Source organism: Scatophagus argus, chromosome 20, assembly GCF_020382885.2.
Source record: "Scatophagus argus isolate fScaArg1 chromosome 20, fScaArg1.pri, whole genome shotgun sequence".
NCBI lineage: Eukaryota > Metazoa > Chordata > Actinopteri > Scatophagidae > Scatophagus > Scatophagus argus.
This window is the reverse complement of record NC_058512.1, coordinates 20,032,127-20,052,729: the sequence shown is the minus strand read 5'-3', so window position 1 is coordinate 20,052,729 and position 20,603 is coordinate 20,032,127. Positions and strand designations below refer to the sequence as shown.

Below are 20,603 nucleotides of genomic sequence, written 5' to 3'. Positions count from 1 at the left end.
CATGTACAGTACTAAGTAAAACAAATATAATAGATCATTTTTAATCCACTTGGCATACGATGTAAAATTCTCAATTGGTCCCTCAGTGGAAGTTTTAAAAAAAGCAGACATCAGTGCACATTGCCTTTTTTACTTCAATGCAGTCACTGTGCTATGCTCATGTCATGATCCACCTGCTGACCATTTGCACTGTTTACTTCACTTACTTGCACTACCTCCTCTCCTCTTGCACACCTCTCTCTTGTACTACCTCCAGAACCATATTTATTTTACTTTATTTTATTTTGTTTTACTTTATTCTATTTTATCTTATTTTACTCTATTATTATATGTTTCTCATTTTTATGTTTTTTGTATGCACCAATCCCTAAGACAAAATTCCTAGTAATGTGAAACCTCTTGCCGTGACTAAGTCCTACTGTCCGGATGGGTGTAAGTCCATTCATTCATCTTCTGAGAGAAGAGCTGTGACTGATACAGGAATGGGGTTCAATGGGATGTTATTTAGTCCAAAACCTCCTACTGAGTGTAAATCCCTTGAAACACCTTATCCAATCTATTAAAAGTCCAGTGTGCAGAGTTTGTGGCATCTAGCAGCATAGTTGCAAATTGCAACCAAATGAATGTGTTATTTTTCCAGTTTTTTTCCATTTTGCCTAGAGCCACCCTGCTGTGTTGTGATTGGTTAAAGGTCTATTTTTCCTTGAGTTTTTCTCTACAGCTCTGTCCTAACTTGACCTGTGAACTCATTTTTCTAAAGCAAGTGATTTTGGTCCCTAAACCTAACCAAACTGAAAATTAATCTGATCTGTGATCTGTAATCACCTTTTGTAGGCCAAAGCAGCAGCAGTTTAAATCCCAATTCTAATTAAGGATAACCTACAACTTCAACATGAAAATCAGATGAACAAGAAGATATGAAATGCTGATTGATCAGATTGATTGATCAGACTCATTGAAATATTAACTTATGATTTTTTTTTTACCAAACACTGGAGGTCCTGATGAATTTTTGTATTAGGATGAACTACAAAATGGTCAGCAGCAGTTAGAAAGTGGTACTTCTATCTGTAGCAAACAATTTTTAGCTTAATTTAGATGAGTGGCTCTCATCCTTTTTTTGCATCACCCTTTCTCTTATGCATGTCTCTACAACCCCCATCGAATAAAATGTTGTCAATTTGTCTTCCCTGAATATTAGTTTTACTAATTATTCTGTGGTATATATTTTTTAAAAGCCTGTTATTTATTGTAAAGTAACAGATTTGTTTTAACTGGTCTGTTGGAGTATCATTACCATTAGTTTCTCAGGGAGCGTAGAATAGAAATGGAGATTATATTTTTGACTGTTTAAGAAATGCAGCAGTTTGAAAACAGTCATAGTTGACACTGCGTTTTGTTGCATTGTACTTGTACATGTGTAATGACAATAAAGTTCAGAATCAGAATTCCTTTATTTATCCCTGGAGGGAAATTCTTGTTTTTACAGACATTGCACATGCAATGTAAAGTTGAATCTAATCTAATCTAATCTAATAGTTAATTGACCCAATTAGGTCACATTATTGATCACAAACACCAGTCTGCAAATGCGAAATGCAAAACAATACAAAACTATTTTCTATTTGATTGTCCCAATTGTCCCAAGTCCGAGGATACTGGGAGTAATTTACTTGGAATGCAGAATCTGCAATATCAGAATTCTGCAGATTCAGATTCTGCATCCTTTTATGCCACAATGGACAGGATTAGATTTTCATTTTCCTAGTAAATGCTTGGTTTTACTTTAAATTATTTTTTTATTCTTTTCTTTCGTTGTCAAGTGCAATTTGAGTTACATTTAAAGTCTAAATTATGTTATTTTGTTACAACTGTAACTATAAATTACTCCCATTATCCTCGGACTAAAGTGGTTCTATTCAGTAGCAGGACTTTCTAATATGTTCTGTTGTGTGTGTTGTAGGCACAGAGTGGGTGGACCCTGAGGATCCTACTGTCATTGCAGAGAATGAACTGCTGGGAGCAGCAGCAGCTATTGAAGCAGCTGCCAAGAAACTGGAGCAGCTGAGGCCCCGGACCAAACCCAAGGTTAGAGGGCCATTTACAGAGCAGTAGCTTTCACACTTAGCCTGTTAACCTCACCACAGGTCACAAATAATGTGAATGTTACACGTTCTCACACCGTGAATGATGGCTGCGACACAGACCTTACCATGTTCAAATTTTAGCATTTCTCCTTTTCAGAGTATTTCTGGATAACAGCTTAACATACGCTACAGACCAGCCCAGTTCACTTTCCAAAGAAAGTGAACTGGGCTGGATGGAACCTTTATGTCAGAATAAATCTTCCTCAGATCATCACAGCCTAGTAACTCAGTGTTTATTGACTGTTGTTTTTCCTGTCTTGTAAACAGGAAGCAGATGAGAACTTGAACTTTGAGGAGCAGATTCTGGAGGCAGCCAAGTCCATTGCAGCTGCCACCAGTGCTCTGGTCAAAGCTGCTTCAGCAGCACAGAGGGAGCTGGTGGCTCAAGGCAAGGTACATCTGAATCCAACTAAAGAAAGAGTATTCTGTGAGATCTTACTATAGAGTGTGACCAGGTAGGACCCAATTGCACATAGTAACAAGCTTGCAGAAAAACAAATGTTTTTCAGGTAACTGAAGAAAACTTGACAGAACTGTTAATCGCATACTGTGTAGAGTGTAGTGTAATATTTCCACTATCTTAATCTTCACATTTTTTGTGAAGTCATATTCACTATCTTGCAAACAAGTGTTTTCGGAATTTGAAACTGAAGCTTGTAATTTTTTAAAGGAAGGATCTAGCTGGACAGCTGTAGACAAACTATATTTGTCTTCATCTATCCTGTCCTGTTTCCTTTATTATTATTAATGTCCTATGAGTTTGTTTCTTCCACTTCAGGGATGAACAAACAGGACTTTTAGGAGTCATTTTCTCCTAAACTGAATGAGCCCTTCCTTGTTAGTCTTATCCCTGAAAATCCGGAGCCTGTTACCTTCATTCCTAACCATTCATTTTATGTTTTTGACATTCATGAATGTTTTGGCTACACAGATGTAAAATTATATATAGAAAAAAAAACAGTTATAAATCTGAGCCAGTTGTATTTCCAGGTAGGAGCAATCCCAGCCAATGCGGTGGATGATGGACAGTGGTCTCAGGGGCTTATTTCAGCGGTAAGTCCCTTACCTAAAATTTTATCAAAGAATTTTTTAAAGTCACCAGTATAACATTTTACTGTCAATGCCTTTTACTCCTCAGGCTCGAATGGTTGCCGCAGCAACCAACAACCTGTGTGAGGCAGCCAACTCTGCAGTGCAGGGACACGCCAGTGAAGAGAAACTCATCTCGTCAGCCAAACAAGTGGCAGCCTCCACTGCTCAGCTGCTGGTGGCCTGCAAGGTCAAGGCTGACCAGGACTCTCAGACCATGAAGAGACTCCAGGTCAGCACTGCATGTTATTGTCTGTCAAACTAAGTCACACACACAAATACACCCCTGTTTGTTAAATGTACGGTGCTGTTACTCTGGCTCTTCAGGACACCTGACACCTTTAGGTCTCTGCTAAATAAAGGACAGAGCTGCAACTGTCAAGAGGGTAAACCAGGAGCTCAGTCACCACTATAAAATAATGTAAGCGCCATTTTATAGGGGTGAACCTGTAGTTCAGTTCATTTGTTCAGCAGCAAGTAGAAAAGATCTATTGTTGCCTTTTATTTGGTTTTGTGCTTGGCTTGCACACAGACTTATTGCAAAAGCACCAGGATTAAACATGAAGTCATATGGACTGTAAAGTAACTTATTCATCGGAGAGGTTTAGTGGTGTCATCATGAATCATCGATCAGACTCCTGTGACTGATGTGATATCATGCAGTTCTTACTATACTTCATGTTTGGGTTTTTTTTCTTCTGTGTCAATGAGAGCTCACCAAAAGTAATTACGATAGTTAGCAACAGGACGGGCTGCAATCTGTCTTGACCGGTTGGGTTGTGAGGGAGAAAGACAAGCCTATCTAGCCTCTTCGAACATGGTGGTAGCGTGACTGTTTTGAGAAGCAAATAGCATTTATGAGTATTGCCGTAGCATTTGCACAAGCTACATTTTCTCCCAGCATTTCTGAAGCTCAGGTGCAACTATTTTCTGCTACAATCTGAAACTGATATGCCAAAGGTCAGTAAATGACATCACTGCCATAAACATATGTGTATCCTATGTGTAGGTGACAGAACTAACATATGATGTTGACATAACTTAGCAATACTTGGGCCAGTGCCCATGACAATTCTGCTGCAAGGGAGTACAGACATGCAGGCTTATGTTTATTTGACCGAAAATATGGCACAGGGTGAGGATGGAGCTTATCCCGAGGGAGTCGGAATCCTTTTCTTTTGTTACTGTGGTCTGAGTTGAGTGACATTTTTTAAATTCTAAGTTAAAATTACAGGAATTATTATAGTGCTTACCCATGTAAACGCAGCTGCTCACATGTAGGCACACATGCTTGCACACACAAAACATAGCTTGGCGTTTTGATTGGTTATTATGTGGAGGATTTTTTATTTCATTTTTTTTCTGTGTAGTTAGAGCACAGAGCACTGGGTTTTGTTGTTCTGACAGTTCTATTGATCACTGTGGTAGCAAAGCCATACCAGCAGACTGGGGAGAAGATTCTTTTCTCAGGCTGTGAGACACCTCAACTCGTTTTCCACACTCCAGCATAAATAAGTTTTGAGGGGCTTTTTGTTTTGTGTGTAGCGTAGGGACTACAGTTTGCATTCCATTGTAAAATCCTGTTTGTAGAATATGACAAATAAATGAGCCTTGACCTTTGCAAAGGTAAAAATAGAAGGCCTGCTACTTTCTAGGATGAGAGAAAGTTTGAATGTACCATTTTCTCAAGACTGAAAAGCCAGTTAGTTCCAAAGTTAGCTCCGCAACCCTATAATCGTCCTGGTCATCAGACTGACATTTGATACTGGCAAATGCATGGAGAGATGTGCGATCTCTTCCGTACTTATGATTCAGATCTACAGTACCTGCTGAGGGAACAATGACATTCTGCAACAGCTGAGGTTGTTAGAGCACTCTATTAATAGGATGGAGTTTGAGTGTTTAGGGTTACAGGTGAGCTGCATGATCTGCACAGCTGCTATATCAGGATTAGTATGCTCTATATTTAGCACAGGTAATAGTTCTTTTACGTAATGCTGCATTTCAGTATTTTTACATTTTTTTTAAGAACCTTCCTGCCAGGTAAATGTTATATATTTCAAACGCCATACTCCTATATTTTCACACTCCACACTATATCAGTTTGTTGCTTCGGCCTTTGTGTATAAACTTGTCTAATCTGAGCTGACCTTTGTAAAAATTGTTTGGCTGTCCACATAAAAATATTTTTTTTTTGTTAGTTTCCACTGAAAACACAGACTCTGATGGAAATAATATAGCAGAGAAGGGTTGTTTTGACCTTTATGTGTAACTGATGCGCTCATTCCCAAGACATAACAGAAACTACAAGTATCTGTCACCCCATCCACCCAAAAATACTATCTTTAAGGCTGTGTGTATTCTAGTTGTAAGCACATCAGCTTGTCCAGGCCATCTCATATTCTCTGATCCAATCAGCAGTGGCTTATCTCCTCCTCTTCTGGGCCTGCAGCTGCCACCACAGTAATTCCCATACATTTATGTCTACTGGAGCTCTGGAAACAATCCACAAATCCACCCATGGTACCAAGAACTGGAAACATTAGCCTTGATCTATGATTACACCAGCAGCATTTGCTAACTTCACTCTTTGCCATAGTGCTTTTTAAGGATATAATTATTCAGAGTCTCTAAGTTGAAAGTGTGAATATCTGCATAGACTTAGACTGCATGTAATAGAGGGGCAGAACTGGCTTATACACAGAATTACCAGTTTATTTGGTAACACTTATAACACTTATGATAATGTGCTAGATCATCAGATATGGCATGAAAAAATGAAATGAAATCAAAAGGCAGTTAAAGAGGCCAGAGCATAATTTTTCTCCAACCTAATTTTAAATAATCGTTCAAATTCCAGGATTTTATTTCAAGTCATCGATTCGGTCACCACTACCCCTCTCTGTGTTTTTATTGTCCCATCTGAGGAGCTGTGCAATAAATTTCAATCGCACTTTAGCCAGAAAGTCACTAACCTCAAAAATCTAATAAAACCACCTGATCGGATTTTACATATCCACAGGGATGTACACTGCTTTTTTAGTAATTTTAAGAAAATCTCACTGCACTCCTCAGAAGATATTTTGGCACAGTCAAAGTCAACCACGTGCATTCTTGATGTTATTCCCACTAAATTTCTCAAAGAGGTTTTTAATACTATCGGTCCCATTATTTTACTTATTATAAACAATTCCTTAGAAAATGGTATCTTTCCTTCTGCTTTTAAACATGCTATGGTGCAACCTCTTTTAAAGAAACCTAACCTTGATCAGTTTTTAGTCATGTTAGACCAATTTCAAAGCTGCCATTTTTATCTGAGTTGCTAGAGAAAGTGGTATTTACTCAGCTTTTGGAGGTCATGTGTCATAATGACCTCTTTGAGAAATTTCAGTCTGGTTTTAGATCACTGCATAGTACAGAAACTGACCTCCTCAAGGTGACCAGTGACCTCCCTTTGTCGGCCAACAGTGGAGAGAGCCCTATTTTAATTCCTTTAGACCTTAGTGCAGCATTTGACGCTGCATACCACAACATTTTAATAAACTTCCGTTTTTTGTGCTCTTACCTTCTGGACAGAACTTTTGCAGTCACCATAGGTGAATACACGTCATCCCCAGCCCACATCACCTGTGATGTGCCACAGGACTCAATTTTAGGTCCAGTTTTATTCTATATTTATATGCTTCCACTTGGCCAGATTATTCAAGAGACACAAACTGGCCCCAAACTTTAAAACAATTCTTTGAAACAGAAAACAGAAATCATACTGTTTAGCCCCCCACATCCTCACACACCAATCAGCCTTGGTCTTTGTCCACCAGTAAAAAACTCTCTGCCAGAAACTTAGGTGTTATATTTCACTCAAACCTCAGCTTTGACCCCCAAGTCAACAAAATTGTCCGATCTTGCTTCATCCAACTGCGTGTGATGTCAAGACTAAAACCACTCCTACCATAGTCTGAGCTTGAAAAGGTAATCAAAAAGGTCTAATCAAAATTGAATTAATCAGTCCACCACACCCAAATTATTTGCTACCAGTCTGGGGTTTGGGGGGGGGGGCATCAAACTGTCACAAGCCACTCCTCCAACCTCTAGGCAGCTGTGGCCTAGATGATGAGTTGTTCATTTGAAATTCAATGTGGTGATGTACTGAGACATTATATGGATATAAATTCTCAATATATATGAACCTTTAAGTCATGTGACAGATGGAAACCAACGCCAGAAACCTGAACAGAGTGGATATAGATACATTATGATCTTTACATGCCAAGTTATTGTTTTTTAACAGCTTAACGCTGTTAAACTGATTTAACATCAATAACTTGGTGTGTAAAAGTCTTACCATAAACTTGTAATCTAGCTTGCGGTAGTTGAATTACGGTGTGAGTGAAAGCTTATGTCACTGATGTAGACAGCTTTACTTATCTGACTTTATGAAAGATGGTAAAACACTGCTGAAATGATGTTGGAGGACCAGAGTAACAGTAACGTTTCATTAAGACATACCAGTAAAGGATTCACTTGTGTCTTTGTGACCGTATCGTCTTCTGTCAGCTCAGTGTCTGATTTCAGGCTGCAGAGCTACAAAAGAAAAACCCCTCTTTGTTAGATCTGAGCCATCCAATGACATAAATGTTTGGCTTTGAGTGTAGTTAAGCAGGCTGTTCCCTGTTGCCTTTTACAGCTATGCTCAGGCACTGAGCAGGAAAAAAACTGTTATGGTTTTCTCTGAGAGCACTAGTGGATGTTATTACCTTTCCAGGAGTTGCTGTTCACAAGACACACAGTTGTGTCTGCTGCTGTGTCTGTTTCCATGTTCCCTTAAAAGCCAAATCATGGCCCACTGTTAGAGATACTAGACATTTGTTAAGGATTGCTTTTACAATTAACTAAATAAAACCATATCTTCCTATTTAAAAATAATAATAATAATAAAGATCCTCTTCGTAGCTTTTTCTAGAACTTTGAACTGTGAAAAGCTCTTATAGAGTTAGTAAGTGGATTTTGAGATTTTGCTATTTTGCCACTGAACTTCTTCCAATGTCAAGAATGAACCATGACACTCAGCTTCATTTTTTAATCCTGACTCATTGTGTGTTTCTGTAGGTGGCTGGAAATGCTGTGAAGAGAGCCTCTGATAACCTGGTGAAAGCAGCACAGAAAGCAGCGTTTGATGCTGAGGATGACCAGGCTGTGGTGGTCAAGAGTAAGATGGTGGGAGGTATTGCTCAGGTGAGACAAAGATCCCTAACACAGTGGCGCACTAATATCTAATTAATTAATTGATGATTAATTAATCAGTCAATAAAATAGTACAGGCAGTACAATAAGTACAATAAGTAACTCTATATAGCAGTTGTCTATCTTGCCAGTGAACTGTGCATTTCACTTGGCAGTTTGGGGGATGTTTTGGTTTATAAACTATTGCTGCTAACAATAAAGATAAGGGGCGGTTGTCAAATGTCCAGTAGTAACATTTTGCCACTGTGGTGTAGATGTATAACTGAAGTTTGTGCATGTCCCTAGTTTACTAACAGACTGCATTGCATTGCAGATCATTGCTGCTCAGGAGGAGATGCTACGGAAAGAAAGGGAGCTTGACGAAGCCAGGAAGAAGCTGGCAATGATCAGACAGCAGCAGTACAAGTTCCTTCCCTCTGAGTTACGGGAGGACAGCCAGGAACAGTGATGCAGTAATGCAACAGTGCTCCGTGGAATGCTCAGGACCTTAAGCCTGCTACATGTAGAGAGAGTAGGCTTCATGCTTCAGTAGAGACTGTATGTTTGGTTGACTCCAGTTACACAGTAACGTGTCATGATCATTGTTACCTGTCTGTTTCTGTATTTAATTTTCAAAGTCAAAAGTGTAATAATGACAATGATTCTGAATTTTGATACAGAAATTTATATACTTTAAGTCCTTATTAAGATACCAGTGCTTTTGATTATAGTATATGATCATGGACTATAAAATATATCTTGCTTTTATTTTTTAAAAATTGTTTCCATGTCTTAGTTGGTACATTTTGTGTGGCATCATAAAATGACAAAGTCCTACCAATAAATTCTGCTCACCTTTTAGTGTTGGAATTTTAGAGATATGAAGACGAGTACAATTTACTCCTCTATGCAAATTGTGCATAATCTATGCAAATTTTCTAGACATGGTTTGTGTCTGTGTGAACACGTTTAGAGGCAAAGAGACTCGATGTGGAAGTGACTGCTTATTGTGAAGCTGAGGTTTGTGGTTGCAGGACAATGATAATATTCTACTTGTTGTACTGTTTAAATCTAAAATAAGGTCAATAAAATAAAAGGTTACATTCTTTAAGTTTAGATTTGGAAGTAAGAACTTTTTAAGGAAAAAAAAAGACTGAGCTATTAAATGTATTACAAAGTTACCTTTGAATAAGATGCTATAGTTTGATTTAAGCAGCTACAGAATTTGGACCAGAATTTATATATATAACTTCAAGTCATTTGCCATCATATTAACTGTATTTTGGGGCTCTGCGTGTAGTAACTTACTCCAGTAATTAATATGTTAACTGTCCCAGTATTAGTGCTTAGTGCAGTTTATAATGCTGTAGAGAATTCCTGTCACAGTACAATCCTGGGATTTGAGTCTGGGGTATACATGATCTGTTGCTTTCCTGTTAGATATCATTTACATAAAGTTAATTTTATTTCTCATTACCAAGGGCCTTCAGTAAGCTCTCTTTGATTATATCCTTGGCAGTGATATTTACCCTCTAAGTGCACTCAGTTCATAACTCATTCCAATCATTTTCAGAACGACATATAAATCCACCTTTACAACACACGTTTATATTTTCTTTTACATATTATTTTTAGAACAAACATGGCAAAACTAGTAGGTATGTCTGCTATAAAAATGACTGTAATCATACAATGCCTTCTTTTCTTGCGTTCACATTCTGATTTAACCGTGGTAAAAATGTAAAGCTGGTGTACAGCAGTACCACCTCATAGGCACTGTAACAGAGATTTATATTCAATAAAGCCTGTTTTCGCTGAAATCCTTTTTGTCTTCTTACCCTGTTCACAAATGAAAGTGACACCTTCCTAAATAATACTTGAGTTACACTTGTGCAAAACATAATGCAGAGTGAATTAGGTTTCATGTAAGCATACTGAAACATTTTATACATTAGCATCCATAACCAAGTTTGATAGTATAGAACGCGATGTAAAACATGTTATGTGTTTTTAGTTTCCTTTTTCCCTAATACATTTACTTTTTACATGTTCGACTTCTATTTATTTCCATTCCATGCTACATCCATGTATCTGTATTACTTGTAAGCAAGTATTTTCCACATGATGCTTCTTATGGAAAATATCTGTACACTTCCTGACCTTGATCAAGACTTTCTTACGTTCTAGGAGGATTCAAATTTCGTTTTCTTCTCTACATGACATTTTCTCATCGGATGTGAGTTGAAGTGGATCACCTGTCACCTTTTCTGTGGCAAATGTGGTGAAAGCGATGAAAGCAGACCTGGTTTATTCACACAAGCTGAAGACAGAGGTCACGCACACACTGGTTAGCTCTTGCTGCCTAAATATGGGCAACATACCCCTGCGGGTCCACACGCGCGCGCGCGCGCGCACACACACACACACACACACACACACACACACACACACACACAAAGAAAAAGTGTGGTACTGCTGCAGCTGGGAGGCTATTCCATCCTCGAACCCCACCCGAGCCGTCCAGACAGGCTGTACGCGTGCTCCTGTCCACATCATCCACACCGTCACTGGCCGGGTGTCTCTGTGTCTGTCCGCAACCAAGCGCCAATTCTCCTTTTGCTGAAAAAGTACAAGCTGAAGAAACATGGAGGCCATCAAGAAGAAAATGCAGATGCTGAAGCTGGATAAAGAGAACGCGATCGACCGGGCAGAGCAGGCTGAAGGAGACAAGAAGGGGGCCGAGGACAAATGCAAACAGGTAGCCAAGAGACGCTTAAAAAAAGAAGAAAAGAACACCTGAACACTTTAGCTGTCTTTTGACAGAATTTTCATAAAAGTTTTAAGCATTTGGGAATTTCTTTTGGTTCTCGTGAAATAAAAGTTAAGTTTATTAACAGCTCACTTTGTTTCAAATAAGTCCAAGGGAATAATAATTGAGTTCAAAGCAGGAGTAGAAAAATCAAGTTTGCACGTTAAATTTGTCAAGAGTTTTAAGCAAAAACATGCAGTCGTGGATTTAGCGAGTCTGGATCGGTAAGTGATGGATTAAATAAGTCTGGATCTGTAAGCTGAGGGACCGGGAGGGTTAAAAACTGAGAAACTCACTGGAATCCTCACAGCTACACTGCGTCACTCTTGCCCACATTCTTTCGCTAACTTTGAACTCGTAAGCAATGAACGGCTTCATAGTTTTGTGACTACAGCCTTACTTGGTCTGGTCTGACCGTAATACTAACATCACCGGGACGGTTTGCTGACTGCTTTTCATATGCCACTACGCTTTAGCCTTGCTATTGGCTCGTAGGTGTCACGTGGCCACAATGACCTGTGAGCATCCAAAGCTACAGTGCTTTAAATTTGATAAAGAACATTTTCTCTAACACGCACAGGTACCAAGTGGATGCTGACTTTGAGTATAACTACACAGAAAATTTGCATCTAATTGTATTGTATCGTATTTAATGCAAAGATCTTCAATCATGTTGAGTCAATGTGAATAAATAGTCTGATTTAAATTAAACTCAAACACAAACTTAATAATCCCAAGCATTACACATAAAAGCATTTTAAATTATTCTGTCTCCTATAATAAAGTTATTTAATTTGACTCAACATAAAGGAAAAGCACTGCATTTAATGTGACACTTTACACTGAACTTAATTAATTCAATCAGATAGAAAATTATCTTTTGGCCTTTTTTGGCTGTACTAGATGAGCTGCAAGGTTGCCCCAAATGGAAATCTTAAATGTACATTACGATATTTAAGTTCAATGTGTGACCGGTCCAGGGTGTACCCCGCCTTTCGCCCGTAGTCAGCTGGGACAGGCTCCAGCCCCCCCCAGGACCCTGATGGATAAGTAGTATAGAAAATGGACGGATGGAAGATCAGTGCGTTTTGTAATGTGACCTTTTTTCCTAGTTTTGAATGCAGCCTAGTTCACTATTATGAGTATATTGGTTGATATTAGCTTCTCACTTATACATTAATAACCACCAATAACCACCAATATATATCTAAAAAGCTGCAGTAGTGAGATGCCAAAGACATGACTGAGTTAAATACAAACAGTCTGTTAGTCTAAAAATGTCTCCAATGCGTACTTTGTTCATCAAAAAGCATTGACAATTTTATTTTTTGACTGAAAAATGTCCCAGTCAGAAGATACGTCCTGAGTCAGATGTGAATTAGAATAGAACGGAATAGTCTTTATTGTCATAGTAGGCCCTACGTGTACAACAACACTGAATTCAATCCTCATTAGTGCCAAGAGTGAAAACAAGAAAAAATATTAAAACTATAAAAACGTATGCACGTACAGTTCACATTCTGCTGTCATTGATTGCACAATTCTTTATATTGCACATAATACATTAAAACAATAAAATGTATTACTGCATCTGAACAGAATCAGTTCTTAGGAGTATTTATTGCAGTTATTGATTTTGCAAAGAAGCTGCTTTTAAACCTGTTTGTCCATGCTTTTATTGTCCTGTATCATCTGCAGTTCAAACAGAACTGGGTCCTGGGTGGGGTGGGTCCAGGGAGGGTATAGGGCAGCCGATGATCTTCTGGGTGGCGGTGACGGCCCTCTGGAGACATTTCCTCTCTGCTACCATGCAGCTGGCCAACCACACACACATGCAGTATGTTAGGACGCTCTCTATGGAGCAGCGGTAGAAGGGCGCAAGCAATTTCTGAGCAAGTTGGTGATTCGTGGGGATCCTCAGGAAGAACAGTGTCTGCTGTGCCTTCATAACCAACATTGTGGTGTTAGCTCTCCAGGTCAGGTCTGTCAGGTCTTCCTCTTCTGGACTGCATAAACCAGAGAAACCAGAGGTCTGAGACCCTCTCCACACAGTCCCTGCTGATGTGTAAATGCTGAATGTCTGTTTTTTTCCTCCTGCAGTCAGTAATCAGCTCCTCATCTTGGTGGTGTTGAGGACCAGGTTGTTGTTCTTGCACCATACCAACAGTCACTCCACCTCATGCCAGTATGCAGACTCATCCCCACCACTGTTGTGTCATCAGCAAACTCGATCGGGGGTGTAGTCTTGTGTAGAGTGTCTAAACTAGGGGACTGTGCACAGCCCTTTGATGAGCTGGTGCTGAGGCTGAGAGCTGTAGAGATGTGGGGGCCCACTCAAACCCCCCCTGGGTGTGGGCTGGTGGATGTAACGTGGATGTTTTCGGTGATTCAACCTCAAAGCATACAAAGAAGAGGTTTAGCTCATGTGCCAGGGAAGCCATCAGCAGCTGAGAGAATGGTTGCTGCAGAATGGTTGGCATCTTATCCCCAAGACTGTATACATAGATAATTTCGAGTTCAGGTTCAAGTTCTCTGTATTCAACAGATAACTATCGAGTAGCTTAATAGATATGAATGGTTAAATGAATAAACAGCACAGTTCAAAAGTGTTGCACTGAATTTATGGTTACTTCACTAGTACAGTGACAATGGAAATGGATTATGAAAAAATAGTGTGGTGTGGGCATTTATCCTTAATCCATGACCAGTCTCTTAGTAGCATCACCTGTGCTTAATGCTGTTAAGAACTGTTTTTAAAAAGTACTTTGAGATGGGTTAGAGCATCAGTAATTTGCTTTCATATCCATGGAAATAAGTGGGGTCTGAACTCACAGCATCTTTTGTTTTTTATGGCACAGCACCCTCACAGATTTGATGTGATGATGGTGAATATGTTAAGGAACATATGACCAAAGTCTGCAATGACGCAGTATACAAGTCCAATGGGTGGACATTTGGATTCAGCCATTGCTTACCAGTCATTGAACACCATCATCATTAAGCGGTTCACTCCAAATCCAGCTAAAGTTTCCAGATGTGGGCTTAGATATTATTCACTGCTTATTGTCTCAGCTTAAGGATATAGAGATATTTCTTTATGGATGATTTGCAGTCCGTTTGTGTGTGTGTCTTTTCAGTGTAATAGACAAGCTCAGGTAGCAGCTTTCAACAAGGCAACTGTCCACATAGCATTTGTTCCTAGTGGATCCCAGTTGGGAGGTAATACAATGCCCGCACAATCCCTTCGCTCTCGCTCTCCTATGAGCTATTTCTGTGTCCCCTCTAAAGAGCCCCACCTTGTTTGAATTGTTGGACCTCGCAGAAAGACAGTCAAGACCGTTGGTTTGGGAGTTGTAATAATGTTGACTGTAGGATCAGGATTGCCTAAGGCTATTTGTGACTGACGGACCTTACATGGCTACAGTCTAGGAGAGACTGTCAGAAGTGATACAGAAAGGACATCTGTCCTGGGGACATTGCACTCAGCCTACATCACTGTCATTTACAGTTGGCTTTTTATAGACCTTGAAGCTGTTGTGACAAATGGCAGCTTGCTGAAACAATCTTTTAAAATAAGTCACCGAATAATGAAAGCCTCAAGTTCAGAATGGAAGGGGCTCTAAATGTGTTTATTCTCTTGGGAGCATGAATATGCTTAACACATTTCATGACAATCCATATATTAAATTGTTATTTCAAATGATAAATCATAAGGCTTTTATGGTTTTGCTGAAGGAACTTGTTGCACTTGTTTAAAGGGAAACTTTACTGTTGATTTTATGTCACAGTATGTTTCCAGGGGTCGGGCAGCGCTACTGCATAGGTAAATTAAGCTTTATAGACCCTTTTGGGCGTCAAAGGGAGCACTATGCAGTCTAATAAATGTCTTCAAGTGATGTCACTTAAGTCAGTGTTGGAGCTGCAGACCACAAGTTTGAAACTGATTTTGAATTTGAAAAATTAGGGTGTAACCAAACTATAGCTATGAAACCTGTAGTTTGGTTCCTTTTTCTGGTGCAAAGGAAAAAATGATTTTAGCCCCAGTTCCAGTTCCTGTTGACCCTTACTTTGTGCAAACAAACCAAGACAAGTAAACATGTAACTTGCTGACAGGTAACTTGTTGATTGGATAGTTATGGTGACCATCATTTTGTCTCAGCAGCACATGGTTATACACATCAATTATAAGGTCACTTCCTGAACAGATTTCATGATCAGGAGATGGATTTATTTGTAGTTTAACTTTTCATGCAAAAAATCACATCTCTGTTATCATAAAATTGTAAAATTAGAAGCAAGCAAAGACCACCCTGTCTTTGTGATCTCAGCCCACTTGTTTAATCCTGCATCTAAGTGTGATTGATGTAGCCACATATGGAGTCTTCGAGAGGAAATATTCCCAGTTTCAAAACAACTGCTACAAAAAATCCAGGTCTAAGTGAGCTTATCAGATCTCTGTAGCCTGCTTTTCATCCCTGTTTGAGGCTAAAGGCTGCAGGTTATATTAACTACTACTAGCATAACCTAACTCAATCTCTGACCAAACCTTTGACATGTGTTGACCAAAACATTAACCCTGTCAAATTCCCTGTCAAAGTTCTTAGCTTTGTACATATGCTCTGACCTCCTCTTCCTCTGTTCAATAATTACAACATGTATTTAGCAGTATTGTAGAGGTCAGAGTTTATTGAGATATCTTTCTCCTTGTTGCTGGATAGACAATATTGCCCTCACAGGTCATGCCTCACAGAGTTCCAGTTATTCTTGTTAAAAATTATTTCTGTATTTTTTATGGATATGCTTGTCAGCTGTTCAAAATATCTGATATGTTGTTTTTCTGTGTATGTGTACTGTGTGTTGGTGTACTTGGCCTATAGCTGGAGGAGGAGCTACTAGGTCTGCAGAAGAAGCTGAAAGGAGTGGAGGATGAGCTGGACAAATACTCAGAATCACTGAAGGATGCCCAGGAGAAGCTGGAGCAAGCAGAAAAAAAGGCAGCAGATGTGAGTGAAGAGAGTTGGTCACATTACTACTAGAAAGGCAACTTTATTAAGACCACATGAATGTACTGAACTCATCCAGTCCCTCACAGTAACTCAGGTGTCATGTTATGCTGTCAGCTATTCTGTTATTCTATTTCTATAACGCTTCATATATCATGACTCAAAATGTTTCATTCCGCTGTTATTGAAAGGCTGTTTAACTTAAATTTAGACCATCATGACATTACTAATGCTATAAACCAGCACTGTCAAATCTTAGCTCCTCCTGTGTTTAAAATATGCACAGACTAGTTTGTTAGTGTCAGTCAAACATTACACTCACCACACTCTAACATCTCATACATACATGTTCAATAATCATTCTAATATGATCTTCAGGAGTGCCTTATTGTGCTCTCCTTTATCAGATGGGTAACAGCTTATATCCCTTTATCCATTCAAGTTCCTAATAACAGTGACTTGTGGTTAATCACAATATAATTTTTGTTCCATGGGATCATATTACGTAGTGTAATATTATGCGTATATTTTAACTTCAAATAGAGAAGAACTTGATGGTGTAAGTCTGTTTCAGAGTCACATTATATAAATTGTCTATTTTGTGCAAAATAAAGTAACTCATTTTAATTTTAGAAGACCATTCATGACAAGGAAACGTATGTAATATGTCAGCTCCTGAAGTAATGACATTTGTGTTTCCAGATAAAATAGTTAATAATGATAATTAATGATAGTTAATATTGATACTATATTGATACTATTGATAGTTCTTGATAGATTTGCCAACTTATAAAATAAAAATCATATTATAATAAGACTTTCCCCAATATCCCAAATAACCATGACTTGAAAATTGTTTTACATTCATTTTCTTTCTTCCATATTTCTTCATTCCTGAAAGTGTTACTAGAGTATCTGACATCAGTTTCACCTTTATGCTTCAGATTAAATGCATTGGTTGATCACATAACACAACTATTTTATATTTCTCAGTGTTCAATTTCATGTCTTCTGCTTGAGAAAATTCAGCAATTCAGCAAAGTCAAGTACCTTTGACATTATGTTTTCATTCTATAAAATACTGTGTCATCCACAAACTGACTTATCATAATGTGTTTTCCCATAATGTTTATGCCTTCAGTCCCGTTTTTCTTAACCATAATATACGATAATTCAGCAATCATCACAAATAATAAAAGTGAACTCTTGCAGCCTTGTCTCATTCCCCTCCTGACTGTAAATCTTGGACAGGTACCATGTTCCAAAGCTACACAAGCATAAATATCATAACATACCAATTAAAGTTTAAGTTTATGTCCAAAACCCATATGATTTTTACATTTTCTGACATGAAAGGATTTCCTACAGATTCAAAAGCTTAATAAAAATCCATAAATACAATGAGACCATTTTCTAAAAGTGTGTGACTATGATAAATCAAATCACGGAATATGTGTTGCATCCATCGGCCAAGCAGCAATCGGTCCTATTAAATTACTCTATTCATGTTCCTCTGTAGATTTCTGTGTTAACAGGAAACACAAAAATATGTTGAAATCAAAAAATGTCAAAACATTGCTTTAAAAAATCTTAATCAAACATTAAACATTAAACATTTTTAATTAAACACATTGTTTTTTTTTCCCAGAGTTAGTGATACAAGTAGCTAAAGAGTGAATCATCTCATTTCCCATCCCTGTCAGAGTAAATATGAAATGTTTACACATACACACCATTCCATTTTTGATTCTCCTTCACTATGGGTGCTCAACCTTTTGGGTGTGTGCTTGAGCACCAAAACACTCATGCACACCCATGCAAACAGTAACTCACCGCAAAAAATTTTTCTAGACTAGCACTAGCACTGTAGGCATTTAGATGTGTGAGCAAAGTGTTTCTAACTGAACTCTTTGATGAAATATCTGTGTTTAACTTGCATATTGTCTTTTACTCCTCTTCAAAAACCTTTGCTATTATTGCAACTGGACTGGTGTCAATAATGCACGGATGTTAAAATCCACTCTCTTTTTGGTAGTATCAAGCTCCACTTTCCATATATGGCTTCTATTGTATTCTGTTTTGTTAGGGAGTTAAGCACTCTTTGCACTCCCAAGATTTTTGCTATTTCTCCCCTAATACAACACAGTGACTAGATGACACATATATATGTATAGCCTATATGTAAATCTATGTGTGCATATATGGATATATATATGGACATAGTTGAAAGACATATAAGTAGGGGGCCAATTTCCAATTTGTGCACATATGTTGGAAAATATATGTGGCATAGATAAAAAACATATGTTCATATATTTTCTTTCTGTGTGGGTGTTAATCCAAGGATGGGTTAAATTCAGAGGAAAGATTCAGTCTATGTAAAATATACAGCCAATAAAGCTGATTCTTCTTCTTAATTATTTCTTCTGTTCAGACTGGCCATTAAAAAATCTGATTTTAATGCTCTTCTGGTGTAAGTGATTGAGGAAAAAAAAAAACACCATGTCCTTCCATGTAAAACTGTATTTCAAATTTTATCTGGCTATCTACATATAATAGCACTGGACTGATTTCATATTTAAGTGTTTAGCAATGCAAAATCTTGCACTAAATGGGACGTGAGGATTCTTAAAATAACATCTGTAGAGTTGTAAAGCCTTGAAGTCTATTTATCTGATAGATCAGTAATAAAAGTTATTACCTTGCATTTCTGTCCTCTATGTTTGACTAGTAATGTCTTGAGAAGTTTAAGAGTTTGAAATGGACAGGTTAAACTATGATCAGAAATCACAGTCACAGATCCCTTTTATAGTTTTTTAATACCTCTGTACTGAAATGTTAAGAAACAATAATAACAATAATAACAATGAAAGTAGTAGCAGCAGTAGTAGTAGTAGTAGTAATAATAATGTAGAAATATGACAGGTGGTAATAAAAGTCAGTGTCAGCATAACCACAGCAGGAGCTCCATGGGAACCTGCAAGATGAGAAAGCACAAAGACGAAGAAGAAGAAGAAAAAGTAGAGTTAGTGACATGCATTAATAGGACATGAATGTGTATGGATGGAGAGTTAGAGGAGGAGAGAGAAGCTCTGTGCATCATGGGAGATCGCCCAGCAGTCTAAGCTTATAACAGCGTAATTAGGGGCCAGCCTAGACCGGCATGAGCTATAAGCTTTATCAAAAAGGAAACCTTTTTTACTTTAGAAGGTGGAGGGAATGTCTGCCTCTTGGAACAAAGATGGAAGATGATTCCATAGGAAAGGAGCTTGATAACCAAAGGTTCTGGTTTCAGTTCTACTTTTGTAGACTCTAGAAACCACCAGTAACCCTGTATTCTGGAAGTGTAGAGTTCTAGTTGTATTATAAGGTACTATGAGCTCTTTAAGATAAGATGGCCATTTAGGGCTGTGTATGTAAGGAGGAGAATTTTAAACTCTATTCTGAATTTTACAGGCAGCCAGTGTAGAGAAGCAAATACAGGAGAAATAGATCTCTAAGGTGGGTTTTGTGAGAGTCTTTAGGGAGTTAACAGGGCCATCTGATAACAGGGAGTTGCAATAGTCCTGCCTGGAGGTAATAAATGTATGGACTAGTTTTTCACAAAACATTTTTGTAGCTGTTAAATAGTCCCACACATCAGCTTTTGATGCCATGCAACACAAGCTCATTATAAAGAGAGTAAAATGGTCTTAAGAAGCATTAATCCAAACTGCAACCTTATAAAAAAAAATATGACATCCATGAGACACCTGTGTACCAGGTATTATTTCTTAAATATGCAGAACTGATAAATGAACAGGACAATAAAAACAATAGGATTCAAGGATTCAAGGATTCAAGGAGCTTTATTGTCATTTCACACACGTAGAACATGAGTGGAACGAAATTAGTTTCCCCGGTCCCAGTATAAGCCCAATTGCCTAACAAATAAATATAAATATAAACAATGCTATGTAATATAAAAACAGTAGAATATAAAAAAAAAAAAAAAAATACAGTAGGTGATGTAAACATCAGTGTAAACAGTATAAGTAGTGCAAATAGGTAGTAATAGAATGATGAAGAAGAATGAGAAGACCACCTTAGGGCCAACACAACCTTCATTTTGTAACCATTTTTGAACAATAACAGGACATTTTAATTGAACAGACAAAGAATAATCATGCAATCAGTGTATGCCGAATTTCGCAGTGAAGTAAAACTGTACAATTCCCAGTTATACGTACATAAAGCAATAAATTTAGCATTGTGTTTTCAGAAGCCAGTAATCCCACCACAGTTTGCATTCCCAAGTATTGTTTGTATTGTCCTGTTCATTTAACAATTCTG

The 20,603-nt window shown here is 38.1% G+C and overlaps 2 protein-coding genes across 7 annotated transcripts in view; both read left to right on the top strand.

Annotated features, from left to right (window-relative positions):
* tln1 (talin 1) overlaps nucleotides 1-9,600 on the top strand; it is a 76,086-nt gene extending 66,486 nt beyond the window's left edge. For all 3 annotated transcript variants that reach the window (XM_046375121.1, XM_046375122.1, XM_046375120.1), the window contains 6 exons: nucleotides 1,964-2,088; nucleotides 2,415-2,540; nucleotides 3,138-3,200; nucleotides 3,286-3,468; nucleotides 8,346-8,471; nucleotides 8,794-9,600. In XM_046375121.1, the coding sequence (XP_046231077.1) occupies nucleotides 1,964-2,088; nucleotides 2,415-2,540; nucleotides 3,138-3,200; nucleotides 3,286-3,468; nucleotides 8,346-8,471; nucleotides 8,794-8,928 (758 nt within the window). In that variant the 3' untranslated portion in view covers nucleotides 8,929-9,600. The remainder of the gene's footprint in view (nucleotides 1-1,963; nucleotides 2,089-2,414; nucleotides 2,541-3,137; nucleotides 3,201-3,285; nucleotides 3,469-8,345; nucleotides 8,472-8,793) is intronic.
* Nucleotides 9,601-10,937: 1,337 nt separating this feature from the next.
* Nucleotides 10,938-20,603, top strand: part of tpm2 (tropomyosin 2 (beta)) — a 30,019-nt gene continuing 20,353 nt past the window's right edge. Inside the window, exons 1-2 of one of the 4 annotated variants that reach the window (XM_046375172.1) lie at nucleotides 10,938-11,217; nucleotides 16,146-16,271. In XM_046375172.1, coding sequence (XP_046231128.1) covers nucleotides 11,104-11,217; nucleotides 16,146-16,271 — 240 coding nt within the window. In that variant the 5' untranslated portion in view covers nucleotides 10,938-11,103. The remainder of the gene's footprint in view (nucleotides 11,218-16,145; nucleotides 16,272-20,603) is intronic. The other 3 variants (XM_046375170.1, XM_046375171.1, XM_046375169.1) reach the window with 3 other exon arrangements.